This window comes from Pleurodeles waltl, chromosome 7, assembly GCF_031143425.1.
Source record: "Pleurodeles waltl isolate 20211129_DDA chromosome 7, aPleWal1.hap1.20221129, whole genome shotgun sequence".
Classification (NCBI taxonomy): domain Eukaryota; kingdom Metazoa; phylum Chordata; class Amphibia; order Caudata; family Salamandridae; genus Pleurodeles; species Pleurodeles waltl.
The window spans coordinates 1132466917-1132490736 of record NC_090446.1 but is presented as its reverse complement, the minus strand read 5'-3'; the positions used below and the strand labels follow the sequence as shown (position 1 = coordinate 1132490736).

General features: G+C 41.6%; 1 protein-coding gene across 1 annotated transcript in view; it reads right to left on the bottom strand.

The window, feature by feature from the left end:
* LOC138246014 (unconventional myosin-XVB-like) overlaps window positions 1-23820 on the bottom strand; it is a 794810-nt gene that overhangs the window by 714336 nt on the left and 56654 nt on the right. The window contains exon 3 of the mRNA XM_069200161.1: window positions 21585-21642. Coding sequence (XP_069056262.1) covers window positions 21585-21642 — 58 coding nt within the window. The remainder of the gene's footprint in view (window positions 1-21584; window positions 21643-23820) is intronic.

The window sequence follows — 23820 nt, the reverse complement described above, 5'->3', positions numbered from 1 at the left end:
GACATTGGAGTTTTCTCTCATGGTATTGGGGGTCATTAAAATGTTTTTACTGTCACTTACCTCCGCACTTTGGATGGCGATGTATGGAAGTAATAACTGGACATTTGTGGGCCCTGTCTAAATAGAGCAGGCAACAAAATGGCCAAACTTCCAACGGCCCTTACTTTGTCAGGCCATCGGAGGATTGCATCAGCCCCAGACACAGATTAGTCTCAGTTTCTGACATTCTTAAGTTATCCGATTCCAAGTGAGGTAGGCGGACTTCAGTTTGAGGCATAGGTAGTCTGTCACCATTTTTGCTTGCATCTGCTCATATTTTGATGACCAACTGAGGGACGTGGCTACTGAATTTTCCTCAAGAGATCACTTATTAAATGCCCAAGTTTGTTATCATTACATTTTTAAGAAAACATTGCAGTTATCAAGTGAGGAGGGACCGCGAATCCTCTCTATAGCAACCTTTCTTTAATATGTATGTAACATCAATTTTGCCACTTAGCTCCAGGGAGGTCTTTCGTATGCGGATATCATCCATTTTCTGTGGTAAATAGTTCTCAGGACCAGTCAAATGTCACAACGCCATCAAAACATTAAAAAGAGAACATTGGTTGCAGTGGGGTACAGTTAAAATTACTGTCATGTTATTGAGGAGTAAGGAAATCCTAACACAGGAAAAATGATTGGCTGACTCCACTATTCTAGAGAAGGAATCAAAAGACAATTAAAAACCGTGTACTATGGACAAAGTATTTGTGACATCTGCTGCTGTGGATGCCTTTACTTTTCATTGTGGTATAATGTATTTATTTAGTGATCTCTCAATGGGTCTCATATTGTTTTACTTTGGAACCTTCTGATGTTATGTTTTGAAGTCAGTTATCAGGATCTCCTGCCCCTTGTGTGCCTTTGAAGTTGGTTTTGCTGTATTTCAATAAATTCTTCAAACACACCTCTGCATTTTGGATTGGTGTTATTACCAATTGTTTGGCGACAAGGATGGGATCTTTTACAGGACGTTTATCAGGATGTGTACTTAAGGGAGCAGGGATCCTTCTTCGCCCAGTTCCCTGGCACTTTTCAACTATGTACAGACTGCTATTTGTCAGTTTTACAGGGCATGAGGCTCTAAACAGTCAGCAGCGCTAGAAAGAAATATGGAATTATCAGGAATGATCCTGCTGTCTCTATGCACTCTTTCACAAGAAGCAATCACCGTGGCATGGGCAGGAGGTGCATGCAAATAATTGTCATGCTCAGAGCCCTTACGTGCTCAGCCATGCGTTTAGATCAGCATCAGCGTTAAGCACGGTGGAGAGCACACCTGTATTCAGCACGCTGGTTCCTCACTCGCGTTCTGCCGTGGGGAGAAAACAACAGAGCGGCATTAGCAGCCAGCACATAGTATCTGCACGAGGAAATCAATACCAGGCAGCAAGGATCTTCCCTCTCCATAGGTGGACGCAGGGGCAGCTCCTCTATTAGGGCGGAGGAGTGTCGCCTTCCTCCCCACCAGCAGCAGCAGCTGCAAACCTTTTTCCAAAAACGATAATGAACTAAGGCCCATATTTATACTTTTTTTGCGCCGCGTTTGCGTCGTTTTTTGACGCAAAAACGGCGCAAACTTGCAAAATACCATTGTATTTTGTAGGTTTGCGCCGTTTTGCGTAAAAAAGCGGCGCAAATGCGGCGCTAAAAAAAGTATAAATACGGGCCTAAGTTTATTATCGTTTTTTGGTAAAAGGGGTGGGGCCACAGGCTGTGACATGCACTGAGGGGGAGTACACAGCACTCCCACTCACTGCGCATGTATGTTTGGCCGGACATCTCGGGCCGGCCAAACACACATGCAAAGCCAGGCTGGAGAGAGCTTGCACAGGCTCCCAGTCAGGCTGGAAGCGCCGTGGCTAGGCGCTCCCGGACAATCCTGATGCTGCTCTGAGCAGCATCAGGATTTGCCTCCAGGCTGTCGGCAGAGGAGAGGAGCAGCACAGTTGTGAAGGCGGCAGTGGCATCACCCCACCCCGCGCTTGCACCGCCCTGCCCCTTTTCAGTACAGCGAGCCACTCCTGGTGGACGCTCCCTTGCTTTCCGCTGCTGTCTGTTTTTCAGCAAAGTGTTTGCATCTTCCTAGCACACAGCTGTGATTGTAGTGGCTTTGAAACTGTGCCCACAGTGCCATCTGTTAGTCATAAGCAGATGACACTGTAATGGCTACAGTGATCTGCACACTATAAGTTTGGACTATTACAACGATTGGCACACTTCAGCATTGGAGCTCCTATGCCACAAGTCCTCTGTACTTTTGTTTTTCATTTTGCACAAAGCTTATCTTCTCTTGTATTGTACATTTAATTCTTGCTTTTATTTGTTATTTTCCAGGTAGTCTTTATGGTTTTTGCCATTTTATTTACTTTTATTATTCAGTTTAGCAAGTGTGCTTTCAATTATGCAAGCAGTCACACCTCCAAGTCCATTTCTACAGCAACAGGGAGAGCCACATCTGAACTGGCATCTCTGGTTAGCTCACTTAATGCATATCTAGGTGAAATTGATGGTTTGAAATTTAAACCAGACTGGAAGCGCAATTTACTGTATTATTATTTGGTTATCGAAGGTCAGAATGTCTTTGATCACTCACCTGAATATGTTTGCGGTGAGGATGAAGAATATGATGTATTGGAGATGGCTGTCAAAAAATTGGAAATCAATTTTGAGGGAAAAGTAAATTTAGTTGTGCGTCGCCACAAGTTTTTTTTTTTACATATGTACAAGCTCCCAATGAGTCTATTGATCTGTATGTGACAGAATTAAAAAATGCTGGCTGCGTATTGCGAGTTTGAAGGAGTCTCTTCCCATACATGATCAAATTGTTTCTAGATGTTATTCCAAGAAAATACAACAAAGATTACTGGCTTGTAGGAATCCATCTCTTGATGAGACAATCAACATTGCAAATAGTATAGAATCATCCTTCGAAGACTCCAAACAGTTGGGGCTGGAGAGTTCCCAATATTGTGTGGCAGTGGTAGAGTCTCAGGTCAACCTGCACAACAACCAGTCAATCTCCCAACAGCCAAGATTCAGGTTCACTAGAGGTAAAGGTCAATTTCATAGTTCAAACAAACCCATGTGATGTAGATGTGGGTCTCTGATCTGTGTATCATCTGTCAAATCCGAAGAATTGTCTAGCCACCACAGAGGAATGTTAGAAATGTAAAAAAGTAGGACATTTTGGGAAGGTATGTTGAGGTAGTAAACATGAGGGTGTTAGGAGTGCTCAAAATCAAGCTATGGATGATGTGGTGGAGCTCAGCACTAAAGTGGAGGACTTAGGGCTTTTTGTTGATTGTGTTGAGATTTGGAGTGCGCATAGTAACACTAAATACAGTGATCAGCACACACCCATTTTAATTGACGGCATTTTAATTCCATTATTACTTGATTCAGAAGAGAGAATAACAATAATTTCCATTGCAAAATATAAGGAGTTTTTGCCGATAAAGGTCTATTACCTTCAGATGTCATCTTCACAGCATTTGAATGTAGCAAGATTGATTTGGTTGGATATTTTTGAAAGGATATTTGTTTTGGGACTAAAACCATTAAAGGAAAAGTTTATGTAGCCCATAAAGGCATTCAAGTTTTAGAGTGGTGGCACCAAATAAATTTCAGGTTAATGATTAAACAAAGCCACAAACATCCTGTTACACTTATCAACGCTGTAACTGATGTGAATTGGAAAGAAGATTCAAAAGTAGATTCCAATATAAGGTGGGAAGGATCCAGAACTTTGTACATAAAATTAAGGTCAAGAAGGGTGCTGTATCTGTTAAACACAAACTGAGCAACGTACGTCAAAGTGTAAGAGGTGAACTGTCTCTAATTTTAAGAAAAATGCAAGATGATGGAATTATTGAACCTGTGGATGCCACTGTGTGGCTATCTCCAGTAGTTCTGGCTAAGAAAATGTCTGGAGCATTGCATTTCTGCATTGATTTAGGATCTGCACACAATGCTATTTGGATAGAAAAGTTTCCTTTGCCACGCACAGAAGACTTAATCAATGCTGTAGGTCAGTCCAAATGATTTTCAAAACAGTATCTTCAGGCAGCATATCATCAAGTAGTTTTGAATGAACAGACCCAACACCTTACGGCTTTTGGCAAACCTGATGGAGCCTTCCTGTTTTGTTCCATGCCGTTTGGCCAGACGTCAGCTGCATTGGTGTTTCAGAAGGTTGTGATGAAAATGTTTCAGAATGTTCCAAATGTAGTTATTTTTCAAGATTCCATTTTGTTATTTGCTGATACAAAAGAATTGCATTACAAATATGTGGAGAAATTATTATCTATTCTGGAGTCTAATGTGGTTACTATTACAGATGACAAATGCATTTCTTTGGTGAATGAAGTTGAGTACATGTGCCATGTTTTGACACCACAAGGTGTTAAAACCAAACCAAGCATTGTTGATGGAATTGTCAATGCACCTCATCCTACTGACAAAGACCAACTCAGATCTTTCCAAGGTCTTTGTGAATTTTATGATAAATTTATTAACAATTTTGCAGAGATGATTTAGTGTTTTGGAACACTGTTGAAAAAAAATGAATGAATACAGTTTATTGCATAATTACTTAAAAGCATTGCAAATACAACTGTATGCAAACACCCATACACAAACAAATGACTTCAAAATTTCAGTCATTAAAAGTACGCAGAAACATGTCTAAAATAAATTGTGACGCAAGTGTCCACCCCTTCCTTCTTGTAACTCTTATAAATAAAGTGCTTGTGCAATCAATCATGGGGGGAGCCCTCTCATCACTATAAAACACAATTGCAAGAGTCCACCCCTTTCTTCTGAAAACTCTTACATGTAAGGGCTTGTGCATTTAGGTTTAAAGGGCACTCTCATCACTATAGAACACAGTTGCAGAGGTCCACCCCTTCCTTGTAATAACTCTTATATGTAAAGTGCTTGTGCAATTGGGCAGAGGGGGAACCCCTCATCACTATAAACCATGGTCACAATAATCACTCCGAATTATTGCACGTTTACACAGTATTTGCCTATAAGTGTTCTTACTATCTTGATTTCTTAGTGTTCAACTCTCCGGTTGTTGCCTGTCAGAATCTGTAGATTTATTCAATTCAGCCTGGGCCGCTCTCATATCTACCAAACTTGGCCAGCTCTGTGGGCACTGTACAGGTCAGAAGTAATGCAACTGTCTCTATGCAGGTCCTTACCCCCATGCTGTAAGCGGGGCCACAGCAGATGATGTGTAGCAAGTACTCCATTCTGTAATTGCACGGTCGACATTTGATTATCTGCTCTGTGCATTTCCATCCTGGGTTCAACTCCTTAATTGGGAGTTGTACCACCAGGGACCACTGTATGTCTTTCAGGTATTTCTTACCCAATGCACTCATCAGGTGTGGCTGGATGATGTTAGCCCCATAGGAGAGAACTAGGCCTGGTTGTCTTCCATTTTCTTTGTCTCTGGCCATGTCTTCATTCCTCAAAAACTTGAAAGCTTGCTTGTTTAGCACTTTCTTTATTGCCCTGTAGGTTACTTCCTCATGTCCAGTTGGCTATTGCTAGATTCAATTTTGACACCACCCTTTGCAGATAGCTGTTCCATAGGATTTATCCCACTACAAAATCTGCCTTGAGGACTTCCTTTAATGTTCCTGTGTCAGATTTCAGGATCTGGAAGTAGTATTTTGCCAGACTGCTAATACATTCATGCTTTTCCTGGACCAGACCAAATTTGAGACGGATCAAACAGTTACTTTTGTATTTTGGTAAACTAAAAATGCCTTTGTATCCCTGGCGCTGTGCTTTTTCCGATTGCTGAGCATACTCTGCTACTACTAGCAGTTTCGCTTTTAACACTCTCCTAGTCAGTTCCATGGTTGAGATACATAATTTCCCCTGTAGTTTAAATAGAGCAAATATGGTTGCTTGTGTTTTGGATCTTGACTTAGAATGAGGTTTTGATGGCTTCCCAGGATCACTTAGCCATACCCCTAGGTAATTGTAGGATCTTCCTGTTTCTATAATCTGTGGGCCCAGCCTCCACCTGAGAAGAGCCTTCCTTGCATGTTGTCAAAAGGCCACCACTTTAGTCTTACTTACGTTGGCTACTAACTCATTAGCCTTGTTGTATAAATTCAGGGTGTCCAGAGCTCCTTGTAGTCCGACTCTGGTATGGTCAACAATAACCAGGTCGTCTGCATCGTGGAGTAAATGCAGTCTGTATGGTCCAATTTTGGGGTCACCAATGTAGCTCCTTGGTGGGTCTTGCCTAAGTCAGCCATTTACAGACTGAATTGTGTTGGGACCAAGACGCAACCCTGCTTTAGGACTCTAGGTCTGTGTAAAGCTTATAGGTGACATTGTTTATTCTCACCCAGGTATTGCTATATAATGAGATGCTGGCCTTCAAGAGGTTGTTAGGGTTCTTCCAGCTTTTTAGTTTGTTTCACAACTTGTTTCTAGACACCCCATTGAATGCTGCCGAGTAGTCCACAAAGCAGGCGAACACCAGTAGACTGTTCTTATTGTTTGCTTGCTGTGCTAAATAGGCCATGGATGGTAGTTCGCACAGTAGGTCTTCTGAAGTAGAGATTTCCTTTTCAGCTGTCACAAGCCTTGAGGCTCCATGTCAATTCAGGTAGACGTTAATAATTACAATGTCCTTCCATCCTGCTCCATCGCGTATATCTGCAATTAAAATACTCTGAAGTGTGGCCGAAATTCTCCTACGTTCTTCGATGGTGACTTGCAAAGAGTGTTTTACATATATTAAAAGACCACCTGAAAATCTGTCATGGGAGAGTAAATTATTTAGTGGCATGTGCAGGCCTGCAAAGCCTTCAAGCTGTACATCCCCGGTTGCCCAAGTTTATTTAAGACAAAAATATATCCCCCTCTTGCAGCACTTTCTTTGCAGATTCGCTACTTAAAGCACTTGTAATGCCTGCCACATTCCAAGAGATGAGTTTTAGGCTGGTCTTTATTGTGCTATGATATACTCCTTCAACTTAGGTTACTTGCTTTGCTGCTCGTCTCTCCATCTGTGGGGGCCAGTACCCCTCCTTTATGCTAGGGGTGATTACATTTACTGTTCCATGACATAGAGGCAGTATGGTTCTGATCCTCACATGTTCTTATTTCTACTGTGTTGCATTCTGTGATTCTTCTCCTGAGTGGCCCTTGGGTTGGTCTATATTCTATGTTGAAATTCTGAAAGAATGTTAGAGGTTGTATCAGTGGAACCCCATTTAGCAGGCATTGTGTGGCTTCACTTTTATTGTGGGAGCTACCTTGGATACCTGTGAGGCGGGAAAGGACATTAGGATATTTTTCTTCATTTGGCTCCTGAACCTGTATGCCTCAGTTCTCAAATCGCTGTCTCTCTCGCAAATCCAAGTTGGCAATTCTGGCCGTCTTCCAGGTAGCTATGGTATATTCTAGGGCATTAGGCTGGTTACCTCCCCCAGAATCGAATGCTTAGGAGGTCACTGCTTGTTATTTGGGCGAGGGATGGGATGTGTTGAAGGAGCTTCAAAATGTGAGCCCTGTTAAGGATATCATGCCTCCTCAGAGACCTGAACTGCAGGTGAAATATTACTTTCCGTGGGACGCCTGCGTGGACCTGTGGATCCACCTCATTATTACTTGCTAGCTGTTGGGCCATGCTTTCTGACCATCTGTCATTTGGTCTGGTAGTTTGCTGTCCCCTTTGTTCTAGGTCACGGTGTATGGCTGCTGGACTTAGGCTCATTCCTTGTTGTTGATGTAATTCTGCTTGCTGAGCTCGGCAGGTTGTGTTCACACGCGCTGCGCTGACCCTCCCCTGGCCCACGGCAGGGGGGGAGCTGATTGAATTGACTGGCCTCATATACTTTCTCTTGGCCTGGACCCTCTCTCACATCAGCTGTGGGTTCCCGATCTCTTGCGTCTCTTTTGGGGGGGCTGCTCTTTTCCCAAATATTGGGTATTGCTCTGTCTTTGCATCCTCCCCTACTCCTGTGTTCTGCCCCCAAATTCTAGGTATGAGCGTCTGACTTATTGTTTTTTGCCCTTTCTTCAACTTTTCTTTCTCATGCCTAATAAGTGGGTTGTTATCCTTGCTGGTGTTCGTAGTATTGGGGATGCTATTGTTTTTTTACAATAATGCTGCTATTTTTGTCCATGGGGCCCGTATCTAGTTGCTGCTTGAGACTGACACTGTTAGTGCTATTGTTGTCAGCAGAAGTGATGCTCAATGGGTGGGCGACGTTTACATTATTACTTTTAGAGCTGTTAATTGTATCTAATAAATATAACTGCTCATTGAGGGCAGCTTGCGGGGTGAATCTTAATATCAAAGCCATCGACCTTGTCTTTGCCCCATTTTCACCCAGGCACATTTCCCCAGATGATGTTTCTAGTACCCTGTTATTGTATTCGTTCTCTCTCTGTTCATGCTCATATTTGTACTACCCGCCATTTTAGGGCTTCACAAATCCCCGATCATTGTTGCAAGCACCTCCGATAAGGTTGATGGGTACTCCATTATGATCTTACAACAGCACCCATTTACGGTGGCTTTTTCTCATCGCTTCTAATTTTGCATCAATATTTGCTATAGTAAGTGCTAATGTTTGCTTTGTGTCCATTTGAACTTCCAGCTTGTGTGATTGCCGGGTAAGGTCATTTGTGGCTGCCATGAGGGTGGCAGTGATTGATGTCAGCAGTGTGTGTTGAGTATTATATGCTTTACGGTGCTCTGGACTCAGCTCGGGCCTAACCTCCTGGGTTATGTCGACTAACTTGTCTGCCTTCTACATTGCAAGTGCAAGTGACCTGCTGATTGATCTTTTACCTTGCTGGCCTACCTTGGCCCACAGCCCCAATCTGCTCCCATCTGAACCTTCTGGGCACCTTAGTGGGTTTACTGAGATATTTCCAGTGTGGTCCCCTGCACTGTCCAGTGTATATTTCCACCGCAGCCACCCTATACCTTGACTGCTGCAGTAAAGGCTTATGTCCCAATGATCTTGGTGGTGGCTTAATGTTGTTATTGCTGTCTAGCCCCCCTGGGTGCGGTATTACAAGTGAGACTGAGGAGAGCTCTATCACATTAAGTGCATTTTTGTTTTCCTGGTTGAAAATAAGAGAGTTGCGTCCTTTTTCACCGCTCATTCTGACATTACTCTGAGTGACCATTATATGGTTTAGTGGCTCTGCTTTACTTTGCTGATTAACCTGCTCTTCTCCATGTTTAAAATGTTTGGCTTCCATCTGGGTACTGGAGGGGCACTGTGAGCTAGCCAGGAATTGGGCCAACAGCTCCTGATAGTGTGGATGGACTTAGGACCTGATTTAGAATTTGGCAGAGGTGAGTACTGCATCATTAACATGACTGATATCCTGGCCGCTCTATTACGATCCCATTATAGCCTATGGAGATCCTAAGATGGCGGATGGGATGGGCGACACATTTGTGATAAAATAACCTGTCCGCCAAACTATAAATCAGGCCCTTAGCCTCCCACATTCTGAAGTTCTGTCGTCCCAATAGGCAGTCATATTATCTTAGTAGGAACCGTATACCAGCTAGTGAGCCCCTTCTTTAAATTGAGGAAGGTGGGGGACAGCCTGTGGTGCAGAACAACTTGGTACCATCAATGCTAACACTTTAGAGCATGACAAATACTTCTTTCTATTAAGTAAATATGGCCTGGAAGTGCACTATTGCGCCCCCCCCCAGCCACTGTCTGCACCCTTCCTTTGTCTCAGCACTCTGAAGCAGGTAATTTTGTGAATTACATTTTTTTAAATGTATTCACCCCCTCTATATGTAAAACGCACGACTCAAGAAAGAAAGGAAATAAGTTGTTACTATATCATCAGTGAAGCCACAATGTAACTGAAAGGTGCACTCAAATTACATGAACATCTTTATTATGTTTCATGTCCATGCATGGTGTGTCCTTAAAACAGTTCACATGATCTCACCAGGTCATACTGAAGCACTCTCATCATATATTTAAATTTGAGGATATGTAATTAGGCTGTAGTATTGCTTGCTCTGGTTTCATCCAGTTGAGGTTTGGAGGAACGTCAGTTGTTACTTCAGAGGTGATTACATTGCAGACATTAATTTGAAGTGCCATTACATTGCTGTACTTTATATTGGGAGTACTTTACTTCATAGGGATGTTTGCAAGTTTTGCTTCTAACCCCCAAAATATATTTTTTACATAATTATTTTTAACAAATATATGTACATAGTTAAAATGAATCTTGTTTTAAGATATTTTGAACATTTTAATTAATCAAAAGCAATAGTTTATAAAGCAAATAAATCGAATATAACCGTAAAAAACCCTTATACACTACCCATCCCTGAATTCTATGAATATCTTACTACCTCTATACACTACTGATCCCTGGACACCAAAAACCTCTTTCAACCTAAAATCCCCTCCCAAACATAAAACACCCTTTATAATAAATACCTATACTTTTACAATTTCTATTTGCATATATGTATCTATATATAGGTATAAAAATATATACATACAATAATTACAATATATAACATGGCATATATATATATTTGCATTTACAAAAAATGATATTGCATATTAATAAACTTACACTATATTTCTTACAATTATTTTTACTTTATAACTACTTAAAATAAATTTTAATTATTTACTTCTTACATTTAAATTCTAACATTTTAAATGCTAATTACGGAAGGCCGTGCGCAGTGGTGGTTGTATTAACAAATAGTAATGAAAATGACTTTACAGTAAAAAAAAAACATAGGACTTCACCGACAAAACCAAAGGTTACAGGGACGTTATCGTTAGGAAACAGAATTTTTTTTAAACGTAGAAATTCACTTAAAAAAACAAAGATTTCAGGGACATTATAGTTAGGCTCACATTTTAAACATACAATTTGAAACATATTATCAATGATTTTATCAAAGAGTGCCGTAATTTGTGGAGTAATTAGTAATGCATGGCGGGCGTGAGTTATTGTTATATTAGGGCACGAGCTATAGTTACTTGAGATAACTATAACTGGTGAATTTCTATGGTTTTGTACATTTAAAATGTGAGCCTAACTACAACGTCCCTGTAACCTTCCTTTTTTTTTAAGTGAAAGAAATATATATATACACACACACATATGTATGTATATATATATATATATCTATATATATATATATATATATATATATATATATATATATATATATATACACACTCGTCTCCACTCGATTCCAAAAGAGAGGCGGCACTCCAAGAGCGATGGTTGTAACAGACTTTTATTGGCGAAATGCGGGACGCGTTTCGGCGTTCTCCGCCTTCATCAACCTCGCGATCGCCATTTTAAAGTAGCATTATATACCTTGTATCCCAGTCACGTGAGACTCCGCGCGCTAACGTGTTTAAAGTTACAATGTATCCCATTTCCTTTCTCCTTGTATGACATCAATCCTGCGGCTTTGCCGCTACATTTCAAGGCTAGCATTTCAAATGGAAAAATTTACGAAAATTATGAAGCATGAATATTTCTACTAGAATAGAAATAGAGAATACATTATAAGCTAACATTTCAAACGAAAATTAAACCGAAAATAATGCACCATAAAAAATAAAAATTCAAATTAAAAATAATCAATAAATAGAATCGTACTGTCACAATTCAGCAAAAAATAGTAATAGTGAACCATACTCTTAGATCACCACATGCATTATCAGATCAAGTATGCTATACTCAAAATGTACCTAGTTACTTCCATAATTAAATATAAAATATAATATATAAACTGTGAGATATACAATATCTACTGGCCCATACCCAGAGGTGTCAGTATTTACTTGATATGAATTTTACACTCAGTGGTAATCGCTGTTCACTGCTATAGCTATCTTGGATTAATATGTACAGCCAATTCTTCATGGATATTCAATCCATTGGGTTCCTTTGTATCTAATTTAATAATGTACCTCGATTCTAAAGTACGTAACTTCATTTCTCTGTTCCCGCCTCTGATATCATCTACAATGCCATCTATAATGCTATAGCTGATATTTAAAGTGTTATCTGCGTGATAGTTGTGCATATGCGTGCTACTGGGTATGTGTCATAATTATTTTGTATGGCTCTCAGGTGTTGCAGTATACGTTTGTAAACTTGTAGTTTAGTACTGCCCACATATATTTTTGGACACGTGCAGTACAGAATATAAATGACGTATTCACCCTTGCACGTATAGTGACCTTTAATAGTATGGACAACTCGGCCTTCTTGTTTCAATTGTCGCATGTATGCACCGTTTTTACACGCCTTACATTTGAGACATTTAAAGAAACCATCAGGTTGGGCCAACCAGGCAGATTTCGGACTTTTAATTCTAATGTCACTCCTAACTAACACATCCTGCATGGATTTACCCCTTCTATATGTTATAGACGGTGTATTTGTTATAGTTTTTCCTATAACTGGGTCACTTTGAAGTATGTGCCAGTGTTTGCGCACTAAATTCCTAATTTGATAATGCACTTGATTATACGTCATGATAAATCTTATCTGAGTTTGTGTATTTTGCTTGTCCATACTGGTATGGTCCGATTTAAACAACAACGAATCTCTAGTATGGGCATCAGCTTTCCTTTTGGCTTTTTCTAATGTCTTAACAGGGAAACCTCTACATTTGAGTCTTGAAGTGATTTAATTTTGTGCCTTGACAAAGTGTGGTACTGCAAATCCTTTTGGCTCTCAGCATTTCCCCATACAGAATGCTTTCTTTCAAGGGAAGAGGATGCAAACTACTTGCATGTAATATACTGTTCCCTGCTGTGGGCTTTCTATACATTGTGGTTTGCAGTTTGCCATCATGTACACACACTTTGACATCAAGAAATTCAATATCCTTTACGGATATGTTGCCAACAAATTTTACATTTAGATTATTTGCATTGATCTGTTGTATAAAAGTTCTAGCACTTACATCATCACCCTGCCAAATGACAAAGATATCGTCAATATATCTCAGCCGCATTGTAATGTGATCATTCCATATATGTAGAGGGGGATTATTTAATACCTGCTCCTCCCACCATCCCATATGGAGATTAGCGTAGCTGGGAGCGAAGCAACTTCCCATCGCCATCCCACACTGTTTTTTTTTTTTTTAAGAGTAAGACCTGTCACATTTTATGAACACAGTAAGATGTTGGTGGCTATGATTAACTGGTGTTTACACCACAATATCTTCTTTTTTAATAATGAAATTTTCCAACAACAGTGTGGGATGGCGATGGGAAGTTGCTACGCTAATCTCTATATGGGATGGTGGGAGGAGCAGCCTTACTGGCCCTTGCGGGCCTTACTGTGCCCGTGGCCAATCAAATGAATTTTCCCACTGCTAGACATCTGCCTTCAGGAACCCAAGGACTTGTGAGGAAGGAAACAGCAGCACTTTCATGGGATGCAGTGGATGTGATGTGACTATATCCAACCATAAAGATTCAAATCTCTTTTCAATCTTCATCCAAATTGCTACCCCAAGAACAAGTTTTCCTTCTGGTGTGTTGTTTACCTGAAGTGGTGTACCTGACTAAAACTGGACTATGTTTGTGTTAAACAACCATATGTGTGGATATTCATTGTTCCATTTAAAGTTACCCTAGTTACTAGTGCCAGCCATCAACATTCTGCCAAAAATCTTCTACCTTATATGAAAGAAAAACATTTCAGAGACTGTACAATTATTTGCCATCTTAATCTCAAATTATGAAATGGGCCCGTGCATTACAGAGCTATGCTGAGCTGTTAAATTGCAGGAGGAAGTGACTACTTTGACTTAAGAGAATCACATACATTTCCACATCATCGTTCAGGGATGGGCAGGATATTTGTGTATGTGTGTCCATGTTTGTGTGGGGTGCGCGTTTGTGTGTATGTGACCATCAGTGATTTATGTTAATCTCTGTCACTTGAACTAACTCCAGCTGTGCTTCTAAAGCATAACTACTCTATTATAGGCATAATGTATATTAATTTTACAGAACGGCAGAGCTGTTGACCTCATTCTAGTGGCTAAAAGCCTGTCTGTGCTATTATAGATGCTGAACATTGTTTTCATATTCTGGCCACGTCTGTACAGATTAGCAATAGTCCTGAAAGTGTTAAATACTTGCAAGGTATTGATGACAACGTTTAGTTGTGTGATCTTCTGGTGTGGATTGAAAAGTATTTGTAGATTAGGGGATGAATATATTGAGGGTTGTTTTGATCACTGTGGTAGTTCTTTTGGTGATTTACTTTTCTCATGCAGGCTGTGTAAATTCTTAAATTGCAGCATAGTGACTGTATCATACAGCAGGCAGAGCCTCGAGAGTGTTGCTGTTCAAAATGACCAGAGTTCTGTGAGGTGACGAGATTCAAGGTGGTTGGGGGCAGCTAACTGAAAGAAGGCAAGGGCCATGTAAGTCGCTGGTGTTCGCAATAAAGTTGAAGCACTTACCTACTTACTGCTTCATGTCATCACTTCAGTTTGGTGATGGCTGACTGCTCACTAAGGGTTATGCCACCAGCTATGGAGCAGAAGACACAGTAGGCTGTCTACAGGCCACATACCCCTGGAACAGCCACTGGACTGATTAGGATGAGGTATGTGCATGAAAATGGCCATCCTTACGTGATTGCAAAGAAGAAATCCCTCTTTTAGCCCACCGGCTGTGTGTGGATTTACATAAAGCATTTTTTGATAATCCATTATGCTTTGCACACATAGGTTTGTATTCTATTTTCATCACCACATTGTAATTATGACGCAAAGCAGAAACAAGGTAAGTACTTTCACTTTAATGTGAACACTAGCAGCATACATGCTTTCCAACACTGCTCCACCACATAGAATCCTGCGACCTTACAGAACTCTGGTCATTAAGGTAACCCTTTGAAAAATAACACTTTAAAGGCTCACCATGCTGTATAGTACAGCCACTATGCTGCACGAGCTCAGCTGTGCATGTGGCTTTAGTGCGAATTTTGTCATGTGATTGATACTGCAACCTCTTTATGACAGGGGACGCCCATACCTGCAACAGGGGGGAGGTCTTGAACTACATTTCCCACCACGGCTCTTGCCATCCCCTCAGCACCAGGAGGCGCATAAGGTCAGGCACCAGGGCCTGCAGCACGGAACGCACATACCAGTGACTGGGGAGAGGCCTTGAAGTACATTTCCTACCACATCTCTTGCCATCACCTCAGTGCTGGAGGCGCATAAAGCCAGGCACCAGGGCCCGCAGCATAGGACGCACTTACCGGAAACCGGGGGGAGGCCTTGAAGTACATTTCCAACCACACCTCTTGCCATCACCTCAGTGCCAGGAGACACAAAGCCAGGCACCAGGGCCCAAAGCGCAGGATGCGCCTAGACGTGTGCTCAGGCGAACACCGGACCAAGAGTTTGCCCGTCTGCGGCTGGATGTGGTTGGGCTGGGCCACCCCCTTTGGCTTTATGGAGAACTGGAGAGTTTACAAGATTCTTTTGAGGACTGGTGATTTGCACCAGAATTTTTATAAGGTACTGTGTAACTTATATTGATTTTTCTTGTTATTTCACTGGTGTTCTTTAGTTAGATAGCCATGGGGAAATGTAAGACAATTACCCTGGCTCTCGTACTACTTTGGATGGCTTTTTGCAGCGAATGGTGGGTGTAATAAGCAAGGAAACTGAATTGGCAGAGAGGAGGCCCTCCTTGTCTTTATCATCCCCACTGTCGCCCATTGAGATAGTTGTGGTACAAGAAGCAGGGGTTTGTGGGCCACAATTTTTAGCTTCTTCCCCTCCAATAGTTGCTTGTGAAGACTCTTTTAAAAAGTCTGCTAATTGTTATTAACCCCTTGCCCAGCAGATAGAGAAGGAGGCTAGCCAAAACTCAAGGAAGCAAAAAAAAAAAAAAGAGCCGAGGCAGGTACAAAAAACAAAAAGCAGCGACTTACACTTATTCAATTATTCTTTCAAATGAAAGACTGGTCCCTAGTTTTCCCAAGCAGCTTTTTTCCGATACTGAGAGTTTAATTTCAGACACTCTGAAACTTATGACTCAGCTGGGAATTATGGGGGATCATCTTGGGTACCTGGCAAACACTTCCAAAAAGGTCTAACATATAAGTTCTGCCCAAGCTGAAGGTACATATCAAGACTGTGTCCTTCCTACATCTAATGAAGAGTGTGTCATAGGCCTCCCGTCTATTTCTATGGCTGAGCCGATTGAAGTTCAAACTCATACTAGTGAATCTAGTATTAGGGCCCTCTTGCCCTCTACTAAACAGCCAGTATTGGGAAGGACGACCATTGGTCCCTCTGGCGCAGCGCAGAAGAGTCAACGCAACCAAGTGGTCGGGGATAAGAACTTATGCCCGTGCGCAAGGTCGACCCCTCCTGCACAACATATTGCTCAAGACAAGGGGCCTTTAGAAAACATGCATTTACTTCATGACAGTACCCCTTATATTGTGGTCCATGTGGGTGTTGCGCCTCTGGCAGAGGGTACATATCAGAGCTGTCAAAGTCTTTTAAACAAGACCGTGCACTGGTGTAAGAGGAATGTGGAACGTCACCCTCTAGTTAGTGACAATCTCATTGTGGCTAGTAGAGTAAACTGGGTTGGTACTAAAGATAAATCAATTGAGGCTAAATGTATTGTTCTAAATGTTAAAGATCCAGCATGTATTTGTTTTTTATCATCACGCTTGAGTTTCCTGAGTACTAAACCTTGGAAAATTAAGGCATTTTCATTTGGTTATTTTTATTCATCTTCAATTGGTCTTCCCCTCAATGTTTTGCATAGGGGGACTCACTGGTCATTGCCAAGGATGTCAGCTTCCGTAGAATTTGCTGAACCTAATTGTTTGGGATTTTATCAGGGCTTTTAGATAATGATTGCCGCCCAGAATTATCCCCTGTTGAAGGTCCGACTGGTCCAACTAATCTTCCCTCATACTCTCAGCCACCATGTAATACAAATGCTAACACGATTAGTGCGGAGCACAGGCATGGTTTGCAGCTTCTCTCCTGGAACACTGCAGGAAAAAGGGAGAAGCTTAACAATGAAGATTGGGTGACTTATATCCAACAGGTCGACATTATATGCTGCCAGGAAACTTGGGCGGTTGATCCCATTGTTTTGAATGGATTTAGATCTTTTTATTTGCCCATAAAACCAACAACTGCGGGGAGAAGCAGGGGGGTCTGGTTATTTTTGTATCTTGTGATAGTGGAAACTTGAAGATTAGGATAGCAGCGTACACCTCATGTTATCAGATTTTATGTACAATTTACCAACGTGTTAATTGTGATTTTAATACATTTTTATTTTAACTTTTGTTTCTGCCCAGCCAGTAGAGATTGCAGACAAATTAGAGAGAATACTTGTGGCTGTGGTCAGTAGACACAGGAACAGTAATGTCTTAGTCATATTGGCAGATTAGTTTAATATTATGAAATGCATTTATAGCAGGGACCACATTTGTGGGTCTACCGATGTTCAGGGGTCTCCTATTAGTCACTTCACACACTTGGCTTATTCCGAAGCTTTAAATCGGATAAGCCTGTCACATAATTTGATCTTTTCATCAGACCTACATAGACAGAGTAATATAAATCTGCCTACATTTACAGAAAGGGGTAAGGTGAGTAAAATTGATTTTGTGTTTTTGACAAATGATCTTGCATGCAACCTTTCATGCTGTGAAGTGTGTCTTCTCCCATATAGAAATCACAACCCTATCCGTTTATGTTTCACCATTAATTTACGTTCAGAACCCTTGGATTTATATGGTGCTGCCAGTCAGCTATTCTGCAAATAAAGGGGTCTGACTGAGATGGAGTATATTGACCCAAATATGTTTTTAGTGATTTGATCAGTGCATCTACAAATTATATTTTTTGCTGCTTTTCTTTGGAGGGGGTCCCAGATGATATCCTTGAGAGCTTTAGGAATATTAGTAGATTTGTGGCATATAGCTTATCTACAAATAAACCATTGAGGGAACGTCCTGCTAAGTCATGGTTTAGCCCAGAAGGTACAACTGCTCTTAAAGCATTTAAAAAAGGCTATTAACCAGAGGCCACGTAGCATAAAGGACGTAAGAGAAGCCAGAATTAACTATAAACAAGCTCTTGAAAACAGAAGGCAGGCAATTAGAATCAAGGCTTGCGATGACTTAGAAAAAGCAGCCCATCTGAAAGACAACAGTCTGTTTTGGGAAATTGTTAATCAAACCTTTTTTTTTGGTTAAGTCAGCAGATGGTATTGAGTGTCACATTTGTGAGAACGATTGAGTTAATCATTTTTCGCCTATTTTTAAGCCAGATAGTAAGGTGGATATTTTAGGAGAAAATCTCAGCCTGGATCCTCCAGCTATAAATGAAGACCGGTTAGCGAGCTTGATAGATTTTGTTTCTGTGACTGAAGACATTCAAATTGCTGCTAGTTGCAAGGCCCCTGGTCCCGATGGGGTCCCAAAAGCCTTATTCAAACATAATGTAGGCTTTTGGGCCCCTCTTCTGAGAGCCGCTGTGAAGGGCAATTTAATGGATCCATGGAGAGAAGTCATCACAGCGCCAATATAACAAAAATGGGGACCAGAACTTGCTGACATGTTACCGCCCAAATTCGTTAATAGACTCCTCAGCATACATTTTTGGACGGGCTATTTTAGGTAAACTTGTGGAGTGAACTGATTCCGTTTCTTTTTACTCTCCATTACAATATGGCTCAGAAAAAAATTAGGGACCATGAAACAGGCCCTTATCTTGACTCTTATTTGGGAGAAGCATGTCAAGGCCAGGAGAGGTGCCCTTCATATGGCATTTATGGATCCCTCCTGTGCCTTTGGCTTGGTGGGCTGGAAGATTTTGTGAGAGTTAATGGAGCAGACGGGCAGTGATCACGCCCTGGTGGACCTGGTTAAGCGCATGCACAGGGGTGCAGCAACAAAAGTCTGCTACACAAAGTTCGGGGACTGTACAAAACATATAAAGGTCACTAGAGGAGTGAGACAGGGATGTATTTTGGCCCCTTTTCTGTTTTTATTTTATATCAATTCCCTAGCTATGTTTTTAACGTCCTACAATTCAGATATCCCCAGAATTGGTTCACATGCAGCCCCGGTCGTTCACTCTGCGGACAATGCTGTCCTGTTAGCATTAACAGCTAATGGTGTGCAGAACCTTTTAAATCTTTTAAATGGTTTTAGCGATTTTATGATAAACTTAAAACTTAAGGTTAACCTTCAAAAATCGTTTGTAATGGCTTGTGGCCCTAAAAATACTAAGTCCAAACGTTTTATTATTGGGGGGACCCACATTGAGAAAGTACCTTCCTTTAATTATCTAGGTATCTTATTTGAAGCGAGCTGTTCCTGGGAGAGGTTATGTAACAAAAGAGCTAAAAAAATGGGGGCCGACAGCGATATGATTTGCCAAAAGGTTTGACCGTAAACCAACAATGAAACAACCAGAAATGATTCAACTTTATAAGAGTAAGTGTTTTTCGCTTGGTGTCTAGGTTGCTGGAGTGTGGCGTTGTGCCATGCTGAGGAAGTTGCAGGGTGTAGAAAACAAATTCCTCTGCAGACTTTTAGTGATACCCCAATCCTTACCAAATTTTATTTCACATCAAGAACTGGGTTCGGATTTTTGGAGGACTTTGTGAGTATTGCCTCCCTTGGACTATGGTTGAAAATTTGGAGTACCCCAAAGGCCGGTTTCTCGTGGGATGTCCTGATGGACTGTTTAAATTTGGATAATATGCTCGCCATTCCACGGCTGGCTTATGTCAAGTAAAAACGTTTTTACAACTTAGATCTGAGCACCCTATTTGATTGTCCTGATCTAATAGGCCCTCAAACGAAGAATTGTGTAAAAGGTCCTTTTCCTCTCATAAGGAGGAAGTGTGATTTACAAGGTCTCTCAGTATGGGTTCTATCCTCAGCTATATGCACATTTTTGATGCCTCAGGTCCGAATTCTTATTTAACATGGATAACTAATCCTCAGTATTTTATTTGACAAGGTTAAGACTGAATTTGGTTCACCATCTAGTAGCTTTCGCTTTAACTGACTCTAAGGTGGCTTTCTTTTCTCTCTGCCCATGTGATGATGTGTCTGTATAATCAACCGTGCACTTTATGTTATTTTGCAAATCGTATTGCTCGATAAGAGCTCAGTTTTTACGTCTAATCTTGTTGCAAAAGCACTTTACATCTCACATTGAGGGACTGAGGTTTTTCCAATCTTTAGCCACCCCAGAGATTTGTTTTCCTGTACTTAGTTTTATTAGACATCTGATAAAAATAAGGGGAAACTATGCTTCTTGACCTATAAAAATATGATAATACTAACAGGAGCGCCTCTTGCGGCTTTTTCAGGGTAGGGGCGCGGGGGGAGGTGGTGCGTGGGAGAAAATTTATTTACATTTTATTTTAAACAGGGTTTATCATCCTTTCCATGTAAAAGGATTTGCAGCGGTTGCTGCTAGCGGAGGGGGTGACTCTCCTCCACCCATACGGAGGAGCCGCGCCTGGTTACTAGGCTGTTTTAGAGCTTTTAGCAAATGTAGACTTTTATTTTTGGAAAATGTGCTGCTTGTTTTTTCTTATTTTAGGAAAATGCGCTGCTATAAGTGTGGGGGGCAACTTGTTTACTAGATCTTCTTTTTACATTTTGAGTGATTTTTATTTGTATTGTAATGTTTGTATTTTTATATTGATTCTGAAGACTGTATTTATTATTGTGCTTTTATGGTCATTACCTTGACCGAATAAAGTTCTCTAGCGGATGTCCGATAGAGTATATATCTGCATGGTGCCTTCTCAAGGGGAGCTTGTTTCCATTACAGGTGTAAGGGGTTCCCCTTGTAGGTACACTTTGTGACTCATGGGCTACTAATTGTTGCAATAAGTACTTTTCAGACTCAAACCAAAAATGCAACTATAATTGACTTTGACATTCCCCTTTTCGTAGGGGGTGTACAGCTTATCCATATCCAGGAATTGTCTTCACAATATGTGGCGAGAGATGGTAAGTTTCTGCTCAATCAGCATGATTAGAGGGGAAATGTTTTGCATGCTTCATACAGAGGGCGTCGCATGCCACCAGTGACAGGGCGTGTTATTATGTGGCACAGATATTTCAATTGCTCCAGTTCACGTTCAGCTTTAAAGGCAGAAACTGGGTCAGTTCAAATGGCAAAGAGGTACATTAATCAATGGAGGATACATACGCACAAAAACAATGACACACATATATGCAAGCACACTCACTAAGGCACAGAAAGATATGTGATTTTCTTCAGATCACATTATATCAGTGATATAGGTTTAATAGCCAGCAGTCTTGAGTAACTCCAGCTTGCAAATATGAGCATCATTGCCATTACTCACACTTTGGTGTAAGGCTTACGTTCTGGTATAGGGAGGAAGCAGCACTTGAGTTTCTTCATGGGGGGGGGGGAGGGGGGGGGGAGTTTCCTTGGCTGCTGTACTTACCTTCAGCCGTTCGGAGAAGTACAGCAAGCTCTGCTGGAATCTCCAGTCTTCCAAGATCCTAGAAGAGAGCAGAGCAGGGATCAGATCAGAGAGAGGGAGAGATTTAAGACAGGAAATAACATGTAAAAAATGTATACACCATTATGTGTCATAGAGAGGATTATGTGAGCCTTACAAAGAACAACTATCAAGTATGACATGAAAACTGAAGTTAGACGAAATTAAAGCTGATGGAACGTGGCTTTTGACGATTTCATAAAACGAAGACCAGGGGCTGAGTATCAAATTCTTAGTGAGGGTCATGGGTAATGGAAATCCCACAGTATATATACAACAACACCTACAGTGAACTTAATTTAAAGTAACAAAAAATCGTAAATGAATACATTGAAATTAAGAAAAAGTATGATTGAGAAAGTCTCTTTTCTCTTTTTACTACAGCTATAGCACTCGTCTTTTTTACTTGCAAGTATGCAAGTGTAATAAGGAGATACGCCGTTTTGAGAAAGTGCTATCTAGGTCACTTCAGGCAAGTCAATGTTTTTAGGGGAGGAAGGAGGAAAGAGCTGATTCACGATTAAGGGAAAGAATAACATAACAGGGTTCAGAAAAACAGCCTGGCCCGTGTTTAAACAGACCAGTGTTTTTTGGGTGACATTAAGAGAGAAACTGAGCTAAAAATGGGGGTTCAATGAAAGACAGAAGAACACAGAAAGGGACCACAAATCCAATACAAACAAATGGCTACACAGGTCAAGGGGCAGAAGGATGATTTATCTATCAAAACTTTGTGATCGCTTATGTGATCGTGTTGCCTAAGTAGGCTCATGCCTGGCCTCCATGTACCATTAATGTTGACACGCAAAGTGCCACTTTTTTCATGCAGCAGCGGCTTGGGCGAGCCAAGAGGACAAGACCCAGGATACAGAAAGTAGGAGGGGGCGGTACAGAAGGAGATGTTGAAATGTAGAGAAGAGGCTTACTGGAGGTGAGGACAGGGCAGTTGATGAAGAGCCGCTCAGACACATCAGGAGTGGCCACATCACTGCCAGACAGAATGGGTGCAGAAAACGTATGTGGACAGCCGGTGGCGCCAGTAAAGAACAGGATCCTTATGGCAGAACACACAATAGGAAAGAATGCTAAGGAGGCCCCACCGGTGACACACATGGTGTCAGCGGGTTGGCAAGGGTGCCCAAAAGAAACAAACATTGCCAATGCCAATAAATCACATCTATGCAAGAGCTATTAGCTTTGCCAACAGGGGATGCTCCTTCGCAATGGTGGAAGTGCAGCACCCCCAGGCTAAGCCAACAGCTTAAAAATAAAACGATATTATACTATTATTTTATTTTCCAGCTTCTGGCTCAGCAAGTATGTGCAGGGAGGGGCGGGATGGGGCCATGAGAGGGGGGAGAGGAGCCACTGAGTGCACTAAGTGAGCATGTCAGTTTGGCCCGCCAAACTGACATGCACACTTACATTTCTCCAACCCGGCTGTGTTTCTCAGCAGGGTGAGAAACTGCACAGACTCCCATGCAGTGTCTGAGCATTAGAACAAGCTGCTCAGACCAATCCTGGCAGTGCTCTTGTGCTAGGCATAGCATGAGAGCAGCACCAGGATTGGGCGGGGAGCATGTACTGGTGTCCCAGGGACTGCTGGGACACCATCAGAAGAGGAGTGAGGCGGCTGATGGCAGCAGGAACAGTTTATTTTTTTTTATTATTATTTTTTTATTTCCCCCATCAGCGCCCGTAGCCCCCTCGCCCGCTCCTCCTGCCCCTCCCCTTTAGATTTGTGGCCGCTGCCTGCCAATGTGCCTTAGTCATGTTGTACACCAGTGTGGCTGTTGTTCAGCATGGCTAAAAGTGAGTGGCTCAGAGGAGAGTGGCGTGGAGTGTTGTAGAGTGGAATGGCAAAGAGTGGAGTAGAGTGTTGTAGAGAGGAGTGACAGAGTGTTGTGTATTGGAGTGGCATAGTGTAGAGTTGTGTAGAGTGGCATACAATGGAGTGGTATAGAGTAGAGTAGAGTGGAGTGCTGCAAAGAGCATTGGCGTATTGTTGCAGAGTATAGTGACGTAAAGTGCTGTCTCACTGAGTGCAGAGGGACTGAATTCAGCAGCCTACAAAGCAGTGTTGTAGAATGCATTGGCGTACATTAGAGTGGTGCATAACAGAGTGGAGTGGCGCAGAGTGGAGGGCCTCAGAGTAGAGTGGCGCAGAGTAGAGTGGCGC